Genomic DNA, 21941 nt, shown 5'->3' with positions numbered 1-21941 from the left:
GATTGGCAGGTTAATTGGGCACTGTAAATTGTGATGGTAAAGAAAGGATGGAGGGGAGAGGTGGTGGTAGTAGAAATTGTTGGGAATGTGTTGGAGAGTACATGAATGGTTACTTGAAAACAACCCAAAACCACTGAGAGACCGAGTATGGGAGTTGACACTGTATGACGCGATTATAGAATAATGAAAATCCAAGCCAAGTACATTTGATCCTTTATTTTGAACCCAGCAAAAATGAATGATCTTATAGCAAAATAATGAAATAAGCATAACTAAGTGAAGTTAGCAAAATAAGAATAACTAATGTAATTAAAGATAATTAACAAAATAAGTGTTATAATTAGCATTCAACAAACATATTCCCCAGTCACCTCTAACTCTCAACTAAATTAAAACAAAGGGAGAATATGTAAGTATACTCATTTGCTTCTGCCACATCCAAAATAAATATGCAACACAAAATACAATCAGTATCAGGTCTAAGCAACACATACAAAATGCTGGAGAAACTCAGCAAGCCCTGCCCTCACCCACATCTCTTCCATTTCAGCAGACCAGGCAGTGTCCAAGGAAAAGAGTAAATAGTCAGCTCTTTGGGCTGAGATCCTTCATCAGGACTGGAAAGAAAGATGGGATCACTGTAAGGAGAGGGGAAGGGAGGAAGAAGTACAAGGTGTTAGGTGATAGGTGAAATGGGGAGAGGGGAGGGGGTGAAGTAAAGACCTGGGAAGTTGATTGGTGTAAGAGATGAAGGAGGGGAAATATAACAGGAGAGGGTAGAAGACCATGGAAGAATGGGAAGGGGAGGAGGTGATGGGCAGGTTAAGGTGAGAGGGGAAACGGGGGAATGGTGGTGGGGAGGCAATTACCGGCAGTTTGAGAAATTGATATTTATGCTCTCAGGCTAGAGGCTACCCAGATGGAATACTGTATAAGGTGTTGCTCCTCCAACCTGAATGTGACCTAATCTCGGCAGTACAGGAGGCCATGGACTGACATGTCGGAGTCAGAATGCGAATGGAAAGTAGAATTGGAATGGGTAGTTACTGGGAGATCTTGTCTTTTCTAGCAGAGGACAGGTGCTTGGCAAAGCTGTCTCCCAATCTACATCCGGTCTGACTGATATACAGGAGGCTGACCTGGATACAGTAGATGACCCCAACAAACTCACAAGTGAAGTGTTGGCTCTCTTGGAAGGACTATTTCGGGCCCTGAATGGCAGTAAGGAAAGAGGTATAGGGGTGGGTGTGGCACTTGTTCCACTTGCAAGGATAAGTACCTGGAGGGAGATGAGTGGGGAGGGACAAGGGAGTTGTGTAGGGAGCGTTCCTTGTGTTAAAAGTGGGGAGGGAAAGATGTGCTTGGTGATGGGATCTCATTGGAGATGGCAGAAGTTGCTGAGAATAATGTGCTGGCCATGGTGGCTAGTGGGGTGGTAGCTGAGGGCAAGAGGAACCCTATCCCTGGTGGGAAGATGAGGTGAAGGCAGACGTGCATGAAATTGAAGAGATGTGGGTGAGGGCAGCACCTGCTGAGTTCCTCCAGCATTTTGTGTGTGTTGCTTGGATTTCCAGCATCTGCTGATCTTCTCATGTTTGAGAATCAGGTTTAATATCACCAGCATATGTTGTGAAATTTGTTTGAATTGGTGACAGCAGCACAATGCACTACATAATAGAAGAGAAAATAACTGATTTATAGTAAGTGTGCATGTACTAAATAGCTAAATAAGTCGTGCAAAAATAGAAAAATAAGAGGAGGTAGTGTTTATGGGTTCAACATCCATTCGGAAGTCAGATGGCAGAGAAGAAGCTGTTCCTGAATCGTTGAGTGTGTGCCTTCAGGCTCCTGTACCTCCTTCCTGATGGTAGCAATGAGAATAGGGCATGTCCTGGGTGATAGCGGATCTTAATGATGGACGCTGCCTTTTTGAGGCATTGCTCCTTGAAGATGTCCTGAATTCTACAGTTCCCATGGAGTTGACCAAGTTTACAATACTGCAGCTTACTTTGCTCCTGTGCAGTAGCCCCAGACCCCCGTACCAGACAGCGATGCAGCCAGTTAGTTTGCTCTCCATGGGTATACCTGTAGAAATTTGAGCGTTTTTGTTGACATACCAAATCTCCTAATGAAATATAGCCGTTGTCATGCCTTCTTTGTAGCTGCATTGATATGTTGGGTCCAGGTTAGATCCTCAGAGAAGCTGACACCACACCCAGGAGTTTAAAATTGCTCACTCTTTCAACCTCTGAAGTCTGGTGTATCCCCTTGTCTTACCCCTTCTGAAGTCCACAATAAGTTCTTTGATCTTGCTAAAGTTAAGTACAATGCTGTTGCCACACCACTCAACCAGCTGATCTATCTCACTCCTGTACACCCTCTGAAATAGTTGTATCATCAGCAAATTTATAGATGGCATGAGTTGAGCCTAGCCACACAGTCATGGGTGTAGAGAGCAGTGGGCTAAGCATCCTCAAGCCGCACCAGTGTTGATTGTCAGTGAGGTGGAAATGTTTCCAATCCGTACCAACTGTGGTCTACCGATTAGCAAGACAGACAGAAAATAGATACGTGGCTCCTGCAAATAAGATTAGTGTAGGAAAGTCCTTGCGATGGGATGGACCTAGTGAGTTGAGGTCTTTTTCTTTGCTACGCAAATTACTTCTGCCAATGCAGCACTGTGTATACTAGAGTAGGGCAATACAAATTCGGTGTTAACTGAGCCATTAATATAGTGTAGTTACAGACAGGGCATGTAGAATTCCAGTTCCTCTTTAAAATGCTGATTACATTCAGCAGGTGAAACTACTTATTTACCAGTCGACATTCCATGTTCCAGCCACCCCGTTGAAGGATTTCAAACAGGCAAGTACAAGGAGGTAGCACTCAGCCCACCTTGCCTTTGCTAGATCTTTTAAAAACCACAAACATAAACAGTCTCGTGCATTGGGGAACAGACAGATTATGCTCACAATATTACTCAGTATAATAGAAGTACTGAATACAATAACCAGCCAAGCCTTAATCCAACAATAAAAGAAGAAACAATAACATAACATGTTCAGTTTTATGTTTTAATAAGGAACTTATGAAAACAGAGGCATACATGAAGAAAACAAAAATGAAGGAATTCATCTTCTGACCTATATTACACTACTTTAAACAGCACCAGAAACGCTCTGTGGGTCTACAACAATACAAATTGTATAAAATAATTTGTTTGTCTTTGCACTGATACAGGAAATGGCAGCTTTTGATTGAGAAATACCAGTTTCTACTAAATTAAAAGAATGAAATGAATAATTTATTTTATTGCAATTTTTTTTTAAAAGCTAGATCAGGACCCAAACACAAACAGATAGAATAAAAATATAGTTTGTTAAAATGGATATTTTTGGGTTTAGAAATCTTGTTTGGTCAAGTAATCATACTGTCAGACACTTCAGTAAAAACCATTGAGTTCCGATTGTTCTGTATAAACTGGTCATTTTTATTATTTAAAATCGAATGTAATAAGATTAACCAGCAAACAATAAATGCTCTTATGAAGGTGTACACGGATGCAAAATATTCTACAAGTGTTTTCCAAACTGCTGCTGAGAGTAACTTTGCTGTGTTAGAAGCACAGATAATCCATGGATCTGGTAATCACATGGGGAGCAAGAGCCGTCAGTAATGGCCTCCAGTTTGCTGCTGAAATACATCAATCGTGTCCTCATCTTCCATCTCCAACTGCAAGAACACAACAACCATGAGACCAAAATTCCAAGAAACACTACGGTGGAATTTCAATAAAAATTAGCCTGTGTATAGATAGTTCAGGAGGGCAAGAAATAAAAAAATAAAAGCAGAAAGGATGAGAATACAATGAGAGCTAACTAAAGAAACTCTGTAATTCTTTTAGACATACAAGTAGAAAACTGGTCATGAAAGGATGGGTGGGACCAATTAGGGAGTTAAAAGGTATTTTTTGCATCAAGGCACAGCTGAATTATGTACCTTTAGTTTTCAAATCAGAGGATGCTGCCAAAGTCTTATTGAAAGTGCAGGTAGTGGAGTTTATGGATAGGGTGAAGCCTCACACCTCCAAGTTCCAGAATAGCCACCAGATACTTTCTTATAATCATTAGGACCCGCAGAATCCTAACCCCACCTCAGCAATGGAACACTGGACCACCTCTTGCACTAGCATGGACTTGTTTTCCATTGTAGTCTTTTCATTTTCTTTCACTCTCTGCCTGATCATTCCTACAGGATTTAAAAATCTCATTTTATTCAAATCCTTTTCAATTGTTCCTTTCTAATCATCTCCAGTCAATTACAATTCCATATTCTCCAAATCCGACCCCCTGTTTTTACCCAAATTCCTTTGACTGGCAGTAATATGCAATCATACTAATTGTACCAATTAACTGTCTCCATCAACTAATCAAACAAACACATTCACTAAAGACAAACCCTCACACCCAACTTTAAATGTCAGTCCAATTCTTTTCTGGAAACAGACCGCAAATTGCAGATCATAATTGTGTTACAAACTCTCCCTCCTATCCATCCCCATACTCACAGCCATCACTTGATGCCCTAAATTGTTGAACCATATTCTAATGGGAAGAGCATCCCACAGCCTGTCCCAAACTAGTAATGATCTTGTGTACCTCGAACAAACTTCCTCTGTGCTTCTCCAGATTAATAACGCAATTAAAATCCCTCATGCCTGGAACCATTTGAGTAAATCTTTTCTCCACCCTATTTTGAATTGTAGTGGCAAGAAATGAAATAATCTCCCATTGAAGCCTACCCAGCATTTTAAAGTTAAACATCTAAATTCACTAGTAAAGCAGGTCCAGTGGGTGGGATTAGGGATTTACCACAAACACTAAAGGAACTTCTTTCCATAAAATGAGACCTGGAATTTCACCTTGACCTCTCTGGATTGGATACACCCCAAACGTGTCTCCTGCAGGTACTACAAGTGAGCAAGCAGGGGATCCTCACCTAACCTTGAAGAAACAATGACATCAGCACAAGAGACAGGCCTTTTAATAGTCATAGTCATACTTTATTAATCCTGGGGGAAACTGGTTATCCAGGGACTTTATCATTCCACAAGTCTGGGAATAGGGGAAAGAAAGGAAAGAATGGGTAACAGTTCTTAATTTCTTATCAATTCTTTTCACAACTGTTATTTCCTAAGACCCATCCTCAATCAATGGCTCAAAAAAAATCACCCTGTTCCATAAAGAATGAATGAACTAGAGAACTTTTTCCAATTTCCACCCATGCCACTCTAGAAACTACTGAATCTAACTCAAGAAACTATTAAACCCAAGCCATTTCAGGTCAGTTAAAACACTGCAAAAAAAAAAACCTGAACAGATATGACAAAAGCTGCCTAACCAGATAATTATTTCCAGCATCTGGTTTTATTTCAGATTTCCAGCATCTGTAATCTTTTAAACTGTTTTTACTAGAATGAGGAATCAGTGAAGAGAATCCAAGGTTGTTCTCTGTATGGGTGAGAGAAAACAACAGGGATTTGAACAGATTACACAGAAGCTAGGGAAACAACTGATTTACAAAAGTTCCAGCTTGAGGTACAAGTGAGTGGTGGATCCAAATACAAAAGTAGCTTTCGAAAAAGATTGGAATAAATATGAAGGTTAAGATTTGTTGAGCCTTTAGGAAAGACTGAGAGGATTGGACTGCTCTACAAACTGCAAGTGGAGACTTGATGGACTAAACAATCTCCTTCACTGCAACGAGTTTGAGGGTTCTTTCAGGACCACCTTCAATAAAATGGCAAATGCATTGCACTGAGTTAATGTTAATGAATACTTTACTATTTGTTTCTTTTCACAATTTAGTTTTACATCTCTTATTGTAACCTAGGTAATTTTATGTACTGTACTGCTGCAGCTAAACAACAAATTTCACATCTGATAAGCCTGACTGATACAGTGTAAAGCTTGTTTTGCATACTTTTTTTTAATACAGATCGAATCATTACACAGTAAGGCGGAACAAGGTAAAACAGTCAAGTGTAACAACTATAAAGAGAGCAGGTAGCAGTAAGATCATATCGAGGCAGATTGTGATGTCAAGAGTCCATCTTCTCATACTAAGGACCATTTAATAGTTCAGTAACAGTGGGGTAGAAATGATCCTTGAGACTGGCAGAACATGCTTTCAGTTAAAGATGACACATTTCCTTAATATTTTAAGAAAACTTTTTTATTTCCATCTTTTACAGTTTCAAAATAACAGAAAAGGAAAAGGGCCCGAAGCAAAAGTTTGTGCACTCTGCATGGCAGTACTTAGTAACAGCCCCTTTGGCAAGTATCACAGCTTGTAAATGCTTTTTGTAGCCAGCTAAGAGTCTTTCAATTCTTGAATTTGGCCAAAAGTTCTATTTTAACTTTATCAGTCCACAGGACTTGTTTCCAAAATGCATCAGGCTAGTTTAGATGTTCCTTTGAACCTTTTGAATAGAACTTTTTGGCTGCAATGAGCAAAGGTATGTTTGGAGAAAAAAAGAGTGCAGAATTTCATGAAAAGAACACCTCTCCAACTGTTAAGCACGGGGGTGGATCGATCATGCTTTGGGCTTGTGTTGCAGCCAGTGGCATGGGGAACATTTACTGGTAGAGGGAAGAATGAATTCAATTAAATACCAGCAAATTCTGGAAGCAAACATCACACCATCTGTAAAAAAGCTGAAGATGAAAAGAGGATGGCTCCTACAACAGGATAATGAACCTCAAAATCCACAATGGACTACCTCAAGAGGCGCAAGCTGAAGGTTTTGCCATGGCCCTCGCAATCCCCCGACCGAAACATCATCGAGAATCTGTGGATAGACCTTAAAAGAGCAGTGCATGCAAGACGGCCCAAGAATCTCACAGGACTAGAAGCCATTTGCAAGGAAGAATGGGCGAAAATCCCCCAAACAAGAATTGAAAGACTCTTAGCTGGCTACACAAAGCGTTTACAAGCTGTGATACTTACCAAAGGGGGTGTTACTAAGTACTGACCATGCAGGGTGCCCAAAATTTTGCTTTGGGCCCTTTTCCTTTTTTGTTATTTTGAAACCGTAAAAGATGGAAATAAAAAAGTTTTCTTGCTTAAAATATTAAAGAAATGGGTCATCTTTAACTTTATGCCTTTTGGAAATCAGTTCACCTTTTACTCACTTAGCTATTCACAGTAACGGAAATTTTGACCTGGGGTGCCCGAACTTTTGCACGCCTCTGTAGACTTTGTATTTCCTCCAACCTCCTTCAGTACTGAGATTTCAATTTCGCCCTCACTCTCCCAAATACAGAGACAATTAACAAAACTGATAGCCAAATCAGACCCAGTCTATGAAAGGAGTGGCTCTTCAGCAATGAATACAACTCTACCAAACAATTCAAACCTTTGAGTTTTCACACCTTTCATAGGACACCTTATAACAGATGCTTATATCACCGGCATAGTTACTTACCTTAGACTTTCAATAATGTCCTCATTAGCTCCCAACAAAAAGAGATGGTAATTATTATGATAATTCTTTATCCTGTGACTGATTCTTCAAGAATTGTGGTAAATTCATTCTTACTATTGCACATGGACCAGAAACAACAAACGCGCAGCTTCCTTTTCCATTATGTTTTTGCCTTTCCCACTGGAGACAGCGCAGTGGTGGTACAGGTAGTGCAGCTGTCACAGTAGCTGTGTGAAGCTTGAAGCTTGCACCTTCCCATGGCCTCTGCATGCTCTGGGCTCCTCCCACATCCCAAAGACATGCTGGTTAGATTAATTGCCCCAGAATGAAGGATGGTGGGAGAATCAGGGGGAGTTAAGAAGCAAATGAGAGAAAGTAAGTTACAAGAAAAAAAAAGGGGGGAAAATAGGTTGCTCTGACAGCAGGAGACCCGATGGGTCAAACAGCCTTCTATGTCATGAAGAAATACAACAATCAGATCTTTACTATCATCTCCCAAAACCTTGACTTGGAGTGCTCTCCACTCACTGTAAGCCAAGTTTATTAGGTTGACATCTACGCTTTGATCCTGCAAAGACAAAAAGATGAGCTGTGGGAAAATCAAACAACTCAGCTGAATAAACTGCTATCATTAAAGGACAGTAAATATCACTATATTAAAAGAATTCCCTGTAATATGGAAAGTTCAATATGCTTGTCTCAGGGCCCCACATTCACCTCTGCAGTGATACCTGGCATACCTGTGCAGGCGTGTCTGTTTCATTAATTGGCTGTCCATCAAATCGGAATCTGATCTGTCGAATTGCCAACCCCTGGAAATATAAAAAAGTTTTCATAAAACGGTAGGAGCTTTATGTTACAATATAGGCACACTATGTTGCCACAACAATAATGATGATGGATCTTCCAGGTGCTGTTCTTTTGATAGTGGGAGAACATACAAATTTCTCTCTACTGTTATCCACACAAGGCATCAATTTCATGTTTCTTGGAGAGGGTAAAGCACCAAAATACAAGGACTAAGAATTCTCTGTAGTATGTATTTACAGTTTCTCCCTAAAGTAGCTCTCTTACAGGGACACAGAAAAACATCCATTGCTCAGATCTTAGTGATGGCATCTGTTAGTCTCGCCAGACTATGGATCTGCGCCTGGAAAGTCTGGAGTGTCCTCTCCAGGGTGCAGGCCTGGGCAAGGTTGTATAGAAGACTGGCAGTTGCTCATGCTGCAAGTCTTCCCTCTCCACAACACTGATGTTGTCCAAGGGAAGGAAAAAGGCCGATACAGCTTGGCACCAGTGTCGACGCAGGAGTTGCCAGAACAAGGTTGAAAGCAACGTCGGACTGCCTTAGGGACTCCAGCTCCGGATTTGTCCTCAGGGTTTACTCCCAAAGCCTTTCCCATGATTGGGTATGGCCGCAAGGCAGCAGAGGTTTGAAATCAGAGTTTTCCCTCTTTTAGATGGACTGCCTTCCCAGGCTGACAAGCTCCATCTACCTGATGGAGATCTTAGTAGGTTGCCAAATGATGAAAACTGAGGCATTAGAAAACTCTTCTAAATATGCTTGACAGGAAAGTTTCCATTTCACGATCTCATGCACTTGGGGCACAGCTCCAAAGGTTTACAGCATTTGCCATGAAGTACGTGGCCAGTGAGTATCTGCAAACATTATTCCTCACCCACATATCCAGTAGTACATATCAGTATATGAAAGTCTGCATGCTTGGGAAGATAGTTTTCAGTAGACCACCAGTGAACCAAACAAAAGTCAGGACAAACTTAAGTTGCGGATTACACATATTTGATCTAAAAGCTCTCCAAATCATAGCCTTTTCTCCTTCCTTTGTCACAACTGAGATTAATTTTTCACTATATATTTATTTGACAAACCAATGAGAGTCAGGGAGCTGCCTTTATACATCTCATCAACTGATACCAAAACTTTGGATTCTAATCAGAGACAAGTCTTCAGCACTGACTCACATTAATGGCACAGACTTGACTCATGTTCATCAAATTGTGGGGGCAATAATTTCAAGGTCATTACAGACTAATTCAAATTGTTGTACCTGGCGTTCACAGTATGCTTTCATCAGTTTGCTTAGCGGTGTATGCTTTTTGATTTTGAACTGCACAACTGAACCATCTTGGCCTGCCACCTTTAGGTTAATGTGGTCATTTTCTGATTTCAGCACATCCTGTGAAAAGAAAACAACATTAGGTGAGAATGACTGAGCACAGGTCAAATATCACAAGACACTTCCTGCACCAGAAACAGTACTACATGAATTTAACGCTTTGCCCAGAGTGGTTTGAAGTAATCATCTATAACTAAACCATACTATAGGATGGGTTTGCATTTAGCTAGCTTCAAGCTTAAATGACATAAATGCCCAGCCATAATAACTAACCATTTTGCCCAACTAGTTTGTGTCAATGTTTAGCATCTATGTGAGCAAATAGATTTAGTCACAATTCTGCAATCTACTTCTATTCTTTCTGTGCTATCTAATGTGAACATCAGTATCAGTGAATTCCATGGCTTTTCAGCTTTGTATGAAGTTTATCCTTTCCATCTCCTGAACCTGAATTTCAATCATAGGTCAAGAACAAGAAACTAGAAGAATCAGCGTTATTCTACCAATAATGATGATTTTAAACAGGTATTGCAACACCAACCAGTTATTAGCTTAGTGAGCGCAGAACAATATATATGCCCCATATTAGCCACCCACACTGGCTCAATTTCATAACACTCTCACCTCCAAGAACTACTAACTTATGGAGTGACACAGGAAAACAAACTAGGCTTATTGCAAAACATAGCACGTCCTTTCACGTCCCAAATAGAACTCGCTGTGCACATCAGTGAAGGCTCAGCTAGTGGCAGCCCTGCCTCATGTAATAAAGTCATAGGTAAAGTCCCACTGAGCATAAAAATCCAGTATTGTACTGAGAGAGTAGTGCATTGTCAGCATATATCTTGTAGGTGAGATGTTAAAATGGTACCTCTCATTTTCTTTCAGGAGACTGCCAAAGAGCAGTGATTTATCCTGTAAACAAAATCTTAAAATGCTGTTTATTGTCTTTCTTTGGAGTTTACTAGCTTCTTGTGTACATTTCTGCATTTCTTATAATAGTAAATATAGATAGAAAAATACTATGAAGTGTTGTGAGACATCCATGAAAATAACACAGAAGGCATGACATGCCATTCAAATCTATTTATATTATGCCCATTTTGCTTTCCTTCCAATGTATCAACACTTTTTTTCTAGTTACAGCCCATTGCAGTGAATAGCAAATTCTTATCACTGTTTAGGTTAGCTTACCTGTCCAGGCCTGAGACATACCACATCAGGAATTTACTGGCGGCTATCATATTTAGGACCCCTACTTTTAGTCTTTCATCCCCTCCCTATCAAACTACATGCCCCAACCCCTAATAAGGTCATGTTAAGGATTTTTACCTTGATTGTAAACCACTTTCTACCTTGCTATGGAGTGGCCAAACACAAACAGAAAGAGCATCTCATATTTTCTGCTTTGGTAGCTAACAATATATTAAATGTTCTAATTTCAGTTAACCCACTCCCACATTATTCTTCACTCACACACAGAGCACTCCACCAACGTTTCTTTCTCCGTCATTCACTTTTCCCCATTTCTTACTCCAATCTGACTCTACCAACTGCCCTTCAGCGCTGTCTCACTCCTCCCTTATACATACTATATACTGACAATCTTCTTCTTCCCTCAGTCTTGCAGAATCCAACCTAAAATGTCATCTTACACCTTCTGACTGCATTCTTCTGGTTTTGTTTCTTTTGTTCTCGATTACAGTCTCGTTTGTTTCCATTTTACTGGTCTGTCATACCCACTCTCCTAGTTTTTAGTTAAGCCACCCTTCTGCACTAATCCTTGCACCTCTGCAGCCTTGACAGCCCACGTGGGAGTGAAGGTCCACTGCCTTCAGCAACGCTCAGACTAGGAAATGGTACTAATTTCAAGCTTTCTGTGATCTGCTGGGTAAGCGAGTGTCCTCAGTCTGCCCACTACCACGATTGCAATGCAGACACCTTCACAGATCTCTGCACAAGCAGGTAATAGAATCACCCAAATTCAGGATTTAGTAAATATCCTCAGTGAACAGTGGGAATAGGTCCCACAACTGAGATGGAAAGATAGAAATGAAATCAGGGATGCCATCTGTAAAGTGGGCCACAGCTGCCCCCCACCACCACCTCCAGTCAGATAAAAAAAGAATGCAAGATACTATTTGTAGAATATGTTAATTACTTTTGGTGTCTTGATTAACAATTAGATTCTCCACCATACTCTCATGTGGAATTGTGCATCCACAACCCTTCAGGTAGAAAATTCCTAAGGTTCACTATCCTGTGTAAAGAACTTCCTCTTCACCTTAGGATCAGTACTTTGAGTCAAAACACCAGAACCAGGCAAATACCATCCCCCTGTTGGACCCATCCAGTCTGAAAACAATTCAGAATGTTTCAATGTTTCTCCTGTCATTCTTGTAAACTTTATAGAGTGCATAGGCCAGATTCAATTACTCTCTTCTCACAAGACAATTCCTCCCCAATACTGGGCATTAATCTGATCTTTTTTTGTTGTTGTACCTTCTCTATTGCAAAAATATCCTTCCTGCGACAGGAAAATCAAACTTGTTTAAAATATTTCTCTCTCCCTCAAGCCTCCCTGCCAACTCATCACAATTCACATGCTCTCCCAACTTTGCATCATCTAAATTGATGTTGTTGATTAAAAATAACTGAGGTCCGTCATCTGACTAGTTATATTCTCTCAATCGAAAGAGCAAGAATGGACAGATTATTTATTCATGCCCATGAATAACCCACAACCCACACCAGTATGACACCGAACCTTGAGTTCGAATCTCAATGCATTATAATATTTTCTGATTTATTTTTATTCAGATACAACATTAATAGGCCGGCAATTCTCTGATTTAATCCAAGCCTAGTCATGGGACAATTTACAATGGCCAATTAACTTACCAACTGGTAGGTCTTTGTACTGTGGGAGGAAACCCACGCGATCTCGGGGAGAACTTAAAACTCCTTACAGGCTGTGGCGGGAACTGAACCCAGGTCACCTGTACTGTAAAGCATTGCGCTAACCCCTGCGCTATAGTACTACCCCATACCTACTATCTGTTACACCTCGTGACCAGGCTTGTCAAATATCACTTTTCTTTCATAAATTTGCATTCAATCCTTCCAGAGAGAGACCTATAACAGCTGGCTGAATGGGCTAGTAGATGGCTGATGAAATTTCACGTACAGACAAATGTGAAGCTAAAAAAAAAGAGGCTATATAAACCAGAGGCTCAATTCTAAAAGGGTTAAAAAATTGCAAGATTTATTGAAAGTGGAACTTTCAATAAAAATAGGGGACAAGCTCTCCTCTACAATCACTCTGAGCACCAGTGCCCCACAAGGCTGTGTACTCAGCCCCCTGCTGTACTCACTGTACACCCATGATTGTGTAGCCAAGTTTCCATCAAACTCAATACATAAGTTTGCTGATGACACAACAATTGTAGGCCGTATCTCGGGTAATGATGAGTTTGAGTACAGAGAGGAAATTAAGAACCTGGTGGTATGGTGCGAAGACAATAACCTATCCCTCAACGTCAGCAAGACGAAGGAATTGGTTGTTGACTTCAGAAGGAGTAGCGGACCACACAACCCAATTTACATCGGTGGTGCGCAAGTGGAACAGGTCAAAAGCTTTAAGTTCCTCAGGGTCAATATCACAAATGACCTGACTTGGTCCAACCAAGCAGAGTTCACTGCCAAGAAGGCCCACCAGCACCTTTACTTCCTGAGAAAACTAGATATTTGGCCTGTCCCCTAAAACCCTCACTAATTTTTATAGATGCACTGTAGAAAGCATTCTTCTAGGGTGCATCACAACCTGGTATGGAAGTTGTCCTGTCCATTACTGAAAGAAGCTGCAGAAGATCGTGAACACGGCGCAGCACATCACACAAACCAATCTTCCGTCCGTGGACTCACTTTACACCGCACGCTGTCGGAGCAGTGCTGCCAGGATAATCAAGGACACGATCCACCCAGCCAACATACTTTTCGTCCCTCTTCCCTCTGGGAGAAGGTTCAGGAGCTTGAAGACTCGTACAGCCAGATTTAGGAACAGCTTCTTTCCAACTGTGATAAGACTGCTGAATGGATCCTGACCCGGATCTGGGCCGTACCCTCCAAATATCCGCACCTGCCTCTCGTTTTTTTTGCACTACCTTACTTCCCATTTTTCTATTTTCTATTTATGATTTATAATTTAAAATTTTAATATTTACTAATTTAAAATATTTTAAATATTTAATATTTGTAATCCAGGGAGTGTGAAGCGCAGAATCAAATATCGCTGTGATGATTGTACGTTCTAGTACCAATTGTTTGGCAACAATAAAGTATAAAAGTAAAGTATGTTGAGAAAGTGATTAAAGCATACAGGATCTTGGCTTTACAAGTAGAAGCAGAATATAGTAAGAAGTCATGAACTCCATTGAGGAACTGCTGCTTCGGTCAAAACTACAACTTTGTGCCTAGTATTTGGTGCCACACTTTAGGAAATATCCAAAAACCTCTGAGAGGCTGCTGGTGAAATTTGGTGTGAGGGATTATAGCTATGTGGATAGGCTGTCCTCAAAACAGAGGTTACAGGATCTGCTAAAATCATTAAGGATATACGATTTTTTTAACCTTCCTATATGGAGAGATACCCATGTAATCACTAGATTACTCTTGTATTCAACTTCCCTTCACTCAAGGGGTTCCAACCTTGTTTATGCCATGGACCCTAACCATTAACCATGGGGTCCCTGAACCCCAGGATGGGAACCTTTGCTTTTATTTATCAATTTTTCTGTTCTTTGCTAAATTTTGATACATTTCCAAACCTTTGTCTTATTACCACTTTTTTTTGTTACATTACATGTTCTTTTTCCTTTAACCGAATACCACCTAAACCGCTGTTAACCACAGTTGGGCCACTTTTCCTCCTAAGTTCCTGTGCCTTAGAGGCGTGCTATTATTGAAGTACGTTATCTATTAATTAAATGCAAGCCACTGTTTGTCTAGAATCAAACCTCAATTTCTAAATTACCAATGACAACTCACACCTAATTTTGTTTAGACTTAAGACATCATCTCGTTTAGATTTCAGATTACATCAATTTTAGAATAAAACATTAACTGGGAATGCATGTGTGAGTCACTGCCTTGGCATAATTTAATCTAAAGTGGTGTCAAAGAACCTCATTAAAAATGAAATGAAAGCAGACAATACCAGAAATACTCATCAGGTCAGTCAGCATCTGAGAAAAGAAGATGAGAAATGAAACAAAATTTAACTTCCTAAGGTGGCGTAGTGTGGAAGGACATGCAAGTGGAAAGGGTGGAGGGAAAGAAATCGAAGAACTGTGATAACTGATGAATGAAGAACTGGAAAAACCTAATGAAAAGCAAAAGAGTGAACAATAAAAGGGCAAAATGCAGAGAACAAATGAGAACTGAAAATAGCAGAGAAAACATTAAAAAATTAAGCTAGAAACGAGGGACAAAGCTCAGCCGATTATCTGAACTAGTTGAATACAGTTTTAAGATTATAGATGCCTAGTCAGCTGCTGAGGCCAGAACATGATGTAGATTTAAAGTGACAGGCAATTGGAAGCTCAGATTCACCCTTCAGGATAAAATTAAAGTAAATGTAACTCAAAGAGGAAAACTGTTCACTGGCTGAAGACATTACGTGTAAGTTGTAAGGTTGGTCATTTCAACCCAAGGACTTTGTTAGGGCAGTGAACTGGCTCAGCCACCTTCGGCCAATCTCAGTGGGCTTTATTTCATTACAAAGTCCGAAGGCAAGAGTGAAATATTCCAATATTAAAATAAAAGCAATCCCATTCACAACATTTCTACTTAGTCCTCACAATGAACGGCATTAACACCACCTGGTGCATCACCAATAACCAATGGCTGAAGTGGATCACTAACCAGAATCACAACTAGATCAGACTGAGGCGATAAAAACATGATAAAGACAAAAAAAAAATCATGTAAAGAATTACTTGCCTGGTGTCAAAAGGAAATTGTTGGGAATGTGATAAAAGTTCTCATTTGTTTCACTCACAGCAACACCAACAAATGGCGAACACCACACAGAACAAGGCACCGTTAAAATGACAGCTCACCCAGTACCCTACCACACAGCCTCTGTGGCTGTGGCATGTAGACTCACGGCAGCTACCATTAAGTAAAGGCAGCAGGTGTACGAGAAAACCAACATTTCCAACCTCCCTCTACTGAAGTCACACACCAATTTTACTTGGAAATATATCAACTGTGGCCTGCCCCCAGCACACCCCGGGGTGTGTTGGTTGTTAACACAAATGATGCATTTTACTGTACATGTGATAAATAAACTTGAATATTTCTTCATCACCTAACCGCCTTAGCCAAAGACAGCACAAGACATGAGCAAGAATGGGCCTTTGAATGTACTCCTGCAGCCATCAAGTTCATGGCTGATCTTTTACCTCAGTATCATTTTCCTACTCTGCTCTTGATCAAACTCTGCTTTCAATACACTAAGCCTCCAGAGGGAAGAATTCTGAAGATTCACAACTCTCTCATGATATTTTTGTGATCTTAGCCCCAAATGGCTTTACCATTATTCTGGAACCATGACTTCTTATTTATAGAAGTAAAGAGCCTCAAGCAAGCTCCTTGCAGATTGCCAGCAACACACTGGAAACATAAAAAGAATGTTGAACAATGACATCTCAAATGCTGCTGCATGTTCTTGGTAGCACACTTGAGATTCAACTCAGTTTTTACTTGCCAGGGTGTGAATACACTGCTTTCTGACAGCAATGAGGGTGGACATCATTAGTAATAGTGACACTCATCCAATTACACAAGGTGTGCAGACAGTCTCAGATCCACAAGTACAGCAACAATGGAGCCACCACAGGATCTCTCTCTAGAAGATGCAGGTTTGTGAAATGGGGGAAAAAAAGTCAAGTGGAAACAAAGTGGAATAGAGCATTTGGAAAAATGAACACGTATAAACTGAACATATTATTTCCATTCTGTGAATTCCTTCCAGCCAAAGGTTACCAAAGAGAATCAATAGATTGTACTCAGAATTGCTGAAATGCTAACTGAATTTCCTTATCCACATGGCGCCCAACCAAAGACCATTTCAGAGTTTCAGTACTCATATTTTGCTTCTATACTCAATTGTTGACATCAGGAACACTGAAAGTAGCTATGGGCCAAAAGGTTGCCTTCAGATTCCAATTATCATTGAATAATACCAATGTGAAATAGATTGAAGTAGTTATTAGATAACTAGTGCAAATGGTATACATTAGAAAAAACCATGGACAACTTAATTACTGAGAAGTAAACAGAAACCTCCATCCTTGAACCCTAACCTTTGTTAATCCACCTACCTGCAAAAGATTTCTTAGCCAAACACTGCCTTCCCTGCTAGACTACGGATGATAACTACACTACACGGTGTGATTATATTGCTTATATAATACATAGAAATTCATTGATTTGGGAACATAGGGGTTAGATAATCAAATTGCTGTCTTTCCCAAAGTCCAATCAATGATTTTTTTTTTCTTTACACTTTGGTCAACACTTATCTATGGAAGATAGTTCAGAGTTGCAGACCAACAAAAATTACCCAGTATAATAGACAATAGGTACAGGAGTAGGCCATTCAGCCCTTCAAGCCAGCACCGCCATTCACTGTGATCATGGCTGATCATCCACAATCAGTACCCTTTTCCTGCATTCTCCCCATATCCCTTGACTCCGCTAACTTTAAGAGCTCTATCTAACTCTTTCTTGGAAGAATCCAGAGAATTGGCCTCCACTGCCTTCTGAGGCAGAGCATTCCACAGAACCACAACCCTCTGTGTGAAAGTTTTTCCTCAATTCCGTTCTAAATGGTCTACCCCTTATTCTTAAACTGTGGCCTCTGGTTCTGGACTCCCCCAACATCGGGAACATGTTTCCTGCCTCTAGCGTGTCCAATCCCTTAATAATCTTATGTGTTTCAATCAGATCCTCTCACATCCTTCTAAATTCCAGTGTATACAAGCCCAGTCGCTCCAATCTTTCAACATATGACATTCCCGCCATCCCTGGAATTAACCCAGTGAACTGCACTCCTCAATAGCAAGAATGTCCTTCCTCAAATTTAGAGACCAAAACTACACACAATACTCCAGGTGGGGTCTCACCAGGGCCTTGTACAACTGCAGAAGGACCTCTTTGCTCCTATACTCAACTCCCCTTGTTATGAAGGCCAACATGCCATTAGCTTTCTTCACTGCCTGCTGTACCTGTATGCTTAATTTCAGTGACTGATGAGCATTAGGGGAAAAAAGTAGTTTTGCTCATGATTGTTAGAAAATAGAATCCTAAATGACAAAAGCATGAAGAGCACCGGCTCATAAATCACCCAATTTACTCTACCCCACTCAAAAGGTTCATTTTTATTTAGGAATTACAGTTTCACAGGGTCCAAGAACCTCTGATACTCTCCAACTGGCTAATGCCCAAGCTGCATGTCATTGGCAAATCTTGATTCGAGTATTAGGAGGTTTTCGATTGTGTACAGAGAGGGGGAGCTGGAGTGTATTGCTCTTTGACATTAGTCTCAAATTATGTCATCAGCAATTCAAGGCAGATGAAAGAAATGTCCATCCAGTGGGTGATATCTTTTGTAATTCCCTACCCGGCAAAGCATTGAGATTTAGTTACCGAGTGTTTTCGAGTCTGCTATATAGATTTTTAGATATCAATGAATATGGTTATATCCATATATAGTGTCTTGAAAAAGTAGTCAGCCCCCAAGCCCCAAATATTACAACCAGCGATTCTAATCAATTAATCAGAATTTTTATTTGTGAATCATATGTCCCCCCCCCCCCCACAGTGGAGCCCTAAAACCAAGGAAAATTGTGAAGCATGAATAGCTAAAAATTAAAATGCTGAAATGTTAGCAGTTCAAAAGCATTCATTCCGCTTTGCTAAGTATTTAGCTGAACCTCCTCTACAGTTATTTTTTACAGTAGTCTTTTTGGATGAGTCTTGAGCTTTGCACAACATGATGGAACAAGATTTGCCCATTCCTCTTTGCAACATTGCTCAAGCTGTGCCAGGTTACTTGGGGAGCGACAGTGGACAGCAGTCTTGAGGTTTTGGCAGAGATGTTCAATCGGGTTAAGGTCAGAACTCTGACTGGGCCATGCAAGGACATCAAGTTTTCCTCATTTGAAGCCACTCCATGGTTACTCTGGCAGTGCGTTTCGGGTCATTGTCCTGCTAAAAGACCAACTTTCTCCCCTGTTTAAGTATTCAAGCAGAGATTAGCAGGTTTTTATCCAAAAATCTCTCTGTATTTAGCAACATACACCTTTCAATAACCCTGAACAAATTTCCATTCCCCACAACTGAAAAGCATCCCCATAGCACGATGCTACCTCTACTACACTGCTTAGTGTTAATACTCGAATCAAGATTTGCTTTAAAAAAAACACATCTTTGTTAAGACTTTGCAAAAAGTTAGCTAGAAGATGCAGTAAAGATGTGGAAGAAGGTCTTGTGGTCAGATGCAACTAAAGTGGAACTTATTGGCCTCAACACTAAGCAGTGTAGTAGAGGTAGCATCGTGCTATGGGGATGCTTTTCAGTTGTGGGGAATGGAAATTTGTTCAGGGTTATTGAAAGGTGTATGTTGCTAAATACAGAGAGATTTTTGGATAAAAACCTGCTAATCTCTGCTTGAATACTTAAACAGGGGAGAAAGTTGGTCTTTTAGCAGGACAATGACCCGAAACGCACTGCCAGAGTAACCATGGAGTGGCTTCAAATGAGGAAAACTTGATGTCCTTGCATGGCCCAGTCAGAGTTCTGACCTTAACCCGATTGAACATCTCTGCCAAAACCTCAAGACTGCTGTCCACTGTCGCTCCCCAAGTAACCTGGCACAGCTTGAGCAATGTTGCAAAGAGGAATGGGCAAATCTTGTTCCATCATGTTGTGCAAAGCTCAAGACTCATCCAAAAAGACTACTGTAAAAAATAACTGTAGAGGAGGTTCAGCTAAATACTTAGCAAAGCGGAATGAATGCTTTTGAACTGCTAACATTTCAGCATTTTAATTTTTAGCTATTCATGCTTCACAATTTTCCTTGGTTTTAGGGCTCCACTGTGGGGGGGGGACATATGATTCACAAATAAAAATTCTGATTAACTGATTAGAATCGCTTTTTTAAAGCTTTTTTAACTTTTTTAAAGCTAGGGCTTCATCCTTGCCACTCTTCCATAAATACTCTTTAACAGATTGTGCAGCCATGAACATCTCCAGTTGCAGCCACTCAGAGTGACTGTTGGTGTCACTTACATCAACAAATTGGTGTAAGTGAGGAAAGTTAGCATAGGGATGAATACTTTTACAGCCTCACAATTTTGGTTTTTAATTTTTACCAAATTGTTGACAGGTTTTGGAATTTTTCTTTTGATTTGACATGATGTACAATGTTTTGTGGATCAGCTCCAAATTCTACTTCAATATATTTTAAATTTAGAAAATGAGACAGTAAAACGTGAAAATAGTTGTAGGGACTGAATATTTTTTTCAGGACAATGTACATTTCAGATATATGTATATGAAAACACCTCTGAGGTAAAACATCAACAATGATTTATGGAGGGGTTCCCAACCTGGAATCCACGGACCCCTCGGTTAATCGTAAGGCTCTACGGCGTAAGAACGGTTGGGAACGTGATCTGTGGAATTTCAGACAGGCCCAAGGAGCGAAATGGCCTCTAAGAGCTTTACCTAGTTCTAATGTTTTTCATCAAACCGTAAATTACGTTGGGGTTTGCTGTGCACAAAAAACTGCAAAGTGTACTCTCCGCACTGCACAGCACGCCTTACATGCAATCTAGTTGTTATGCTTTTTAGAACACACCACAGGAGCCCAAGTTCTGGTGTTAAGTTATTTCACGCAGGTACATCTGCCCAGCCCGCAGAGAAGGCATGCGGCCGTGCTCAGGCTCCAGCCTCCCTAGCTGTGAGACTCGCACATGCCGGGCACCAGGACTTGCACCGACCTCTACCACCGCTCCCCAGCCGGCTCTCGCAGCCTGCGGGCCTACAGCGGGTACTCGCTGCCAGCGACCAGCCGCGCTCTGACTCATCCCGGCCTCCGGCCTCGGGCCTGGGCCGCCCCGAATATGGCGGTAAAATTTCAAACTGGGCCGAACGAGCGGTCAGGTTCAAACAACAGCAGACGGTGAAGGAAGGAGGTCGGGGAGCCGGCAGCAACCCAGTCGCCGTAGCCCTTGCCACGATGCCGCTGCCGCCGCCCCTCCCTGCTTCCAGTCCCGCGTTACCTTAGGCTTTTCGTCCGCCATTGTATCTTCTCGTCTGCGTCTCTCCGGCACAAAGACAGAGAGGGAGCAGGATTAATGGGGGAGGGGGAGGGGAGGTGAGACCGATGCGCGCCCCCGCCGACTCACACTCGCGCGCACGCAGGCAAATAAAATGAGACGTGCGTGTTCCCGCGGCCCGGGCCCGGACCTGATTGGCCGTGCGTCGAGCCCGTGAGACACGCAGAGCAGAGGTGGAGGGGGGGCAGGGCCAAGCGCGCGGCGCCCGCGGAGGGAGAGCGCACGTGACCGCTCCCATCAGCGCCGATGACGTCAGCTACCGCGCGCTCTGGCTGCCTTGGGGGAGCGGAGTGTCGGCTCGGGTACCTCAGGTAGTGGAGTCTCCATATCGGTACAAACACGGCCCTCGGATCCCCCTCCTACATGCTCCACTGGCCTCTGCTATTATATGAACTCTTCTTCAGCCCTTTACCTTTTCCCAGCTATTCCTTCGCTGCTCCCCACTTTCCCTTTCATCTGCCAGGTATGATTCTCCCCCTCCCTCTCACCTTGCTGCCCCCTTCCCGTTCAAGTGAGGTGTCCGGGCATGAAGCGTCAACCGTTTATTCCCTCCATAAATGCTGCCTGGCCTGCCGACTTCCTCCAGCATGCATCCATTGTGTTGCCCAAGATGGGTTTGTGTTGTGACTGGTTACCAAGTTTTAAAAGCTTACATTTTTATATTTGACAAGAGATCCTGCAGATGCTAGAAACCCAGAGCAACACATACAGAATGCTGGAGGAACTGTGTTTATTTTGTCCATCCCACATTGACCTTGAGAAGGAGTGGGGCCACTGTCTGCCTGAGGTAATGTTGTTCTGTAGGGCACTTCTATGACTTGGACCCAAATAGGGGAGCTAGTGTAGGCAGATAGGAACAGTAGAAGGGGCGTGTGTATGATGGGCAGGTAGGTAAAAAAAAACGGGAGG

At 41.6% G+C, this 21941-nt stretch overlaps 1 protein-coding gene across 1 annotated transcript; it reads right to left on the bottom strand.

Moving 5' to 3' along the window:
* Positions 1–3060: 3060 nt before the first annotated feature.
* LOC134336562 (small ubiquitin-related modifier 2) lies at positions 3061–21127 on the bottom strand. Its single transcript, XM_063030843.1, has 4 exons — positions 20976–21127; positions 9556–9684; positions 8227–8298; positions 3061–3732 (listed from the first exon to the last, which is right to left on the bottom strand). The coding sequence occupies exons 1-4, from the start codon at positions 20994–20996 to the stop codon at positions 3670–3672; spliced, it is 285 nt and encodes a 94-aa protein (XP_062886913.1). The 5' UTR covers positions 20997–21127; the 3' UTR covers positions 3061–3669.
* Between the last annotated feature and the right edge of the window lie 814 nt (positions 21128–21941).

The sequence above is a fragment of the Mobula hypostoma genome, chromosome 22 (assembly GCF_963921235.1).
Source record: "Mobula hypostoma chromosome 22, sMobHyp1.1, whole genome shotgun sequence".
Taxonomy (NCBI): domain Eukaryota; kingdom Metazoa; phylum Chordata; class Chondrichthyes; order Myliobatiformes; family Myliobatidae; genus Mobula; species Mobula hypostoma.
This window is presented reverse-complemented; position numbering and strand designations above follow the sequence as displayed.

Excerpts from the sequence above, each read along its gene's own strand:
- LOC134336562 (XM_063030843.1), bottom strand. The coding sequence starts at position 20,996 with ATGGCGGACGAAAAGCCTAAG. Across the intron at positions 8,299-9,555 it reads AAGCATACTGTGAACGCCAG|GGGTTGGCAATTCGACAGAT; the intron begins GTACAACAATTT and ends TTATATTTCCAG. Across the intron at positions 3,733-8,226 it reads AAACAGACACGCCTGCACAG|TTGGAGATGGAAGATGAGGA; the intron begins GTATGCCAGGTA and ends GTGTTCTTGCAG.